Source organism: Mesitornis unicolor, unplaced genomic scaffold (genome assembly GCF_000695765.1).
Source record: "Mesitornis unicolor isolate BGI_N332 unplaced genomic scaffold, ASM69576v1 scaffold8149, whole genome shotgun sequence".
In the NCBI taxonomy this organism is placed as follows: domain Eukaryota; kingdom Metazoa; phylum Chordata; class Aves; order Mesitornithiformes; family Mesitornithidae; genus Mesitornis; species Mesitornis unicolor.
The window spans coordinates 34,264-39,491 of NW_010207954.1; the positions used below are offsets into that span (position 1 = coordinate 34,264).

A 5,228-nucleotide genomic window follows, 5' to 3' on the forward strand; every position below is an offset into this window, starting at 1 on the left:
GGAGCCTGAGCAAATGCTGGCTTTGTCACAGAATGAATGCCTAGTTGTAAATAGGAGTCTCATGGTGACAGGGAGGAAGGAAGGATCTAATGAAAACCTCACTGTAAGCAGCTGCACAGAAAGTCAGAGGGACTGCCCGAGGAAGTTGTGGATGCCCCCTCCCTGGAAGTGTTCAAGGCCAGGTTGGACAGGGCATTGAGCAATCTGGTCTGGAGGGAGGTGTCCCTCCCCACGGCAGGGGGTTGGACTGGATGAGCTTTAAGGTCCCTTCCAACCCAAACCATTCTGTGATTCTGTGACATAGCAGAAAGCGAGGAATGTACAAGGTTTAGAGAAAAGAGTTAATATGATGGAAGCCAAGACAGGTGCACAATCATAAATTTATCACAGTTTATGTGCACCTGATAACAAAATAGGCAAGTGAATTTTACTGTCTTATCAAATAAGGCATAAAGGACCAGTTACACTTTTAAAGCTTCCAAGCAACTGTGGTTTGTTGTTTTTTTCCCCTCAACTCACTGCCAGTTCAAACACTGTTTAAAACTGGGTCAGAGCACTGCCTGGCTCCCAGCAGGAAGTCACCACCTGCAAGTTTACTGTTGAATTTCCAAAGTGAAAAAAATAATGTCATTGATAACTTTTGGCACTGGAAAATTGAAGTAGCACAGTGAATTAAGTCACACCTTTTATCTTCCAGATTCACTGCTGCAGCAGATGTTTGTAGTTCGGTTTTTAGGATCGATGGCTGTTCAGTCGGATGACACGAGTGAGGTGATTTACGAAGCTATGAGACAAGTGTTAGCTGCTCGTGCTATTCACAACATATTCCGTATGACTGAATCCCACCTCATGGTCACCAGCAAGAACTTGAGGTACTATAAAATTTTCAGCTTGTCAACATTAAGTTCTCCTCATATAATTTACAATTAGTAAAATATTTTTGATTTTGTTTTACCAAGTACACCCTTTGGTGGAACAAGATCCTGAGATTCACTTTACTACTGCAGAATATGTTGATACAGACATGCACTTCAGCTGCAATGTATGTCCATGTGCATGTTTGTGTTTTAGCCCAGGACTGCTTACCCCATCGGTGATTCAGACACTATGACCCTGACATGTGAAGCAGTTGAGAATCAGGGTCTGGAATTGAACTGACTTGAAATCACAGATAAAGCATTTAATTGTGCATGTATGTTTCCTCATCTGTAAGGCTGCTATAGTGATTTACTATTTTAAAGCACCCTGAAATTACTATGAATTACTCTAAAATTATTTTAATTTTTTTTCCCCTACACATAACTGCAGGTTAATAGATCCTCAAACCCAAGTTACACGAACAAGCGTAAGTAACTTCTGTTTTAAATTTAGTTTTCCACCACAGCATTGCCTACTCAGTCACATGAACCTGAGTTCTTGCCCAAGCTAACCAAATGCTGGTTAATAAAATCAATTCTTTATAATTGTTTTCCAGTTTGAACTTGCCAGTGTGACACAGTTTGCTGCTCATCAGGATAACAGGCGGCTGATTGGCTTTGTGGTCCATCTCAGTGAGGCTCTGGGAGAAGAATCCATGAGTGCTTATGTTTTTGAGAGCAACACAGAAGGGGAAAAGGTTTGTGTAACATTTAATAAAATACTTTATTTAGAAAAGAGATCTTTGGCTTCTTGCCTTGCACAGCTGGGAAACACTGCTATAGAAGCAAGAGCAGCTCAACTTCTTGCCAAGAAAGCACGCCAGCCTTTGATGGATGGTGTCTAAAAAGGACCAGATTTGTAGGTAATGCATCAGCACGTACAACAAGGAGGAAAGGATGTGATTGCTAATACCAACATTAAGAGATAGGGAGAAGTCTGTCTAGCACTGGCGCTCACAAAAATGAATGTCAGCTATGTTGGGACATGTAAAGCTTTCAAAGATGAGGCAGCCATGCTGTGTTACCACCACTGGGTCAGTGCTGCATAGGAGAATAACAGACTATTATAAATAATGTGCTGGACAATTTTTGTCTTTAAAACCAGTAACTCTCATACATGCACTGGAAATGGTTTGGAAATAAAGCTTGGTGAATAAAACTGAGTACAAAGATTTACCAGCCTAAGTGAGCTTTGAAGGAAAATCCAAGGTAGTTTTATTTTTATGTAGTTAGCATAGTGAATTGGTATTGCACCTCTGCTTTTAGACCTGCATTTAAGACAAAGTTTGCATTGACACTTCTGTGTTTTAGTCTCAATTAAGAAACAAAACAAAACTGAACTTCACATGTATTTCTTGTTTTAGATTTGCTATGCCATTAGCTTGGGAAAAGAAATCATTGAGGCACAGAAGGTAAGCTTGTTTCATTCCCCATGCCTGTGTTGTGATTGCAGCTTTCTGCAATCGCAACATTCTGCTTTTGGTTGCCCTGTCCAGGTACCTCTGGTGCGTGCAAGAATAAAGAACTGCTGTTCTTCCTAATGACAAAGTTTTGCAAACATTCTTTAACACAGCTCCAGGGTAGTTAATGAAAAAATAAACTCAGTTTCACTTTGCAATAGCTTGATTTGAGATAAAGTTTGCCACCCTGAATCAAGCTCCTAACTATACAAATCCAGCTGTTCACATTTGAAAGGAAGCTGTGAGCAAAGTTTTCAAAAATACCCAAACAAACTCTTTGGGATGAAGCATAAACCACACACAAATATTGCTCTTTCACTTCTACAAACTCATATTCCTTCCTCCCGTAGGGAAGAAAAATCACACTTAAAATGACTGGCAAAATTACCTACCCCTTTGTAGGTAAATTGTATCTGTATAAAGATGTGAAACTAAGACATTAGCATTTGCTGTGCATTTTTGCTGCTAAGACTTCAGAACAGTTAGGGGGAATGAGCAGTCAGTCACAGGGAATAAGCACAAGTATCATAAATTTATTTAAACAGTGATTTTTCTCCTTGTTTTTCAGTAATTATATCAATGATGGATAGAAACAGCCAAATAAAGGCTCAAACTGAAGGACTTTTTTAAAATTCCTTATATACCCAAGGGATGGTTTTACTGAACCAAAAGGCACTATTTATTTTTCAAACCTTTAGACTAAAGGTTGTCGTTAAAAAAAAGTTGCAAAACCTTAACAAGAAGTACTGGGAAAACTCTGTGCTGCACATAGATTGCTATAGGCTGCTGAACTCTCTCTTGTTTTCCTTCAGGACCCAGAAGCATTAGCTCAGCTGATGAAGTCTGTGCCATTAACAAATGATGGCAAGTTCATGCTTCTGAATGACCAGTCAGAAGAGGACGGAGCCATACATGAAGAAGGGGAGGAGTCAGAAGCATAAAAGCCCTCATCATTCCTGCAGTCTGTGTGAGAGCAGGAAAAGCAGAGACATTTTGCAAGAATCTCTGGTTTTCAGTCATGGGCGCACATGTGAGGCCACCTCCTGTCCTGTCAGAGAGGACTGTGTCCTTGCAGGGGGGTTTCCTCTGGATTTACAGCGAGACAGCAACAGACTGGGCCTTTGGGGCTGTTTGCATTTGTGCATGTGTCTGGGAAGCTGACAACCCTGGGGAAGGTTTCTGCATTAGCCCCTTGCAGCTGTCGGCCACAAAGGGTTCATGTCACTTCTTCAGATTTACATGGCCACCAGCCTGCATTTCCACTGAAATTAGTGCAAGCTGTCAGCTCCTTTCACAGCTACCAGGCCTCAAATTTCCTACCATAGTCAGTTTCCATAGTTTGCATGATTATGTGCATCTGAATGAAGGTTAAAAATGCACTATTTACTTTATTTTCAGATGAAGTTATTTTTAGTCTAGTCCAAGTGTAACAAGATTTCTCTTTTGTGCTAGCCTATTTACAAAAAACAGTTTGTTAAACACTAAATTTTTTCCTATTAATATAATCTATTTTTATATTGCATCTAGGATAAGCTTACAAAAAAAAATAAATCCAAGTGCCTACTCTTACCTTCACGGGGACCGCACTCACACATTGTTATTAAATAATGGACATGATGTACCTCCTCGATTTATTCCTCTAAATACCACTGACATGCAAACAGCAGAAGTAGTCAACAATTGTGGCATGTTAGTTGTGTGAAGTTTTTCTATGGTTAGGTTTCTTACAAGTTAAGTTGCCAGAGATGATAATTGTAGGACAAGTAAGTACTTTTATAATAAGAATTGTTTGTATTTTTAACATGATGGTGACATGCAACAGCAGAGTCTACCAGCAATCTTGGTTTTAAGAAATTGAGCAATAAAATGCTAGATTGTTAGTCTACAATGTATTGACCAGTCTCATAGTACATTCCTGAAAATAGACACCATATGTGTTTGGCTAATCAGTTGAGATTTTTTTTTCCCCTCTGGTTTAACCTGAAAACATGAGAAACTACTTTGCAAGAACAAAAATAAACAAAATAAATGGTAGTTACTGGGGGAGGGGGAGTGTTATAGTTTGTGTTAATCAAGATAAGGTAACTGGGACAAATGGCTAAAAATTCCTTTACCTTAGTTTAACTCTTCTCAATCACTTAGGAGGAAACAGCAGTTTCTGTAAGCAGAATCTGTGCTACAGCAGCTGAGAGATCCCAGGTTGCAAGTGTTTGACATGGAATAAATGCAGTTTAGCTGGTTGGTGAATGTTTGAAAGAACCATGGAAGAAAACTGTTAGTAACTGACACAAACTTCTTCATAAATAAAAGTTGAAGCTGTCTTACAAAAAAAAAAAAAAAGAACACCTGCAGAACTGATGTTACTGAAGACACTAAGAATGACCTTCTCAAAATTGCATTTATTAACAGAGTTTTATGTACATAATGTTCTCTACTCACAAACCAAAGAGACTGAGGTAACAAAATACCCTTTTGTACAATGCGTTAGGAAACATTAAGTGTTACATTTGGTCCTTTGTACCTGAGAAGCTGAAAACAGCTGTTGTTGATGGACATCAGATGAAAACTCAAATTTACTTCCGATTACAGACCACATTAGGACCTCCTGAACCTGCCCTTCAGCACCAGCAGTTCATTTCCCAGTGAAGGGAACACCAGTTGGGTGCTGCTGGGGCCATCACCTCCCACCAGGCAACACAAACACCTTTGACCTTGGGGCTGAAAGTGAGTTTGGCATCAGCTGTGCTCTGCCCCCCCCCCCCAAGCACGGGGCTGAAAAAGGAGGGAGGGCAAGGCAGCCCCGGCTCTTGGCATAACAGAGCCCAGCACCATAAGGAGGTTTTGCAAGGCC

The 5,228-nt window shown here is 40.1% G+C and overlaps 1 protein-coding gene across 1 annotated transcript in view; it reads left to right on the forward strand.

Moving 5' to 3' along the window:
• APPL2 (adaptor protein, phosphotyrosine interaction, PH domain and leucine zipper containing 2) overlaps positions 1-3,318 on the forward strand; it is a gene marked incomplete at its 5' end in the record, with an annotated part of 32,934 nt that extends 29,616 nt beyond the window's left edge. The window contains 5 exons of the mRNA XM_010192320.1: positions 698-872; positions 1,309-1,345; positions 1,475-1,615; positions 2,282-2,329; positions 3,190-3,318. Coding sequence (XP_010190622.1) covers positions 698-872; positions 1,309-1,345; positions 1,475-1,615; positions 2,282-2,329; positions 3,190-3,318 — 530 coding nt within the window. The remainder of the gene's footprint in view (positions 1-697; positions 873-1,308; positions 1,346-1,474; positions 1,616-2,281; positions 2,330-3,189) is intronic.
• Between the last annotated feature and the right edge of the window lie 1,910 nt (positions 3,319-5,228).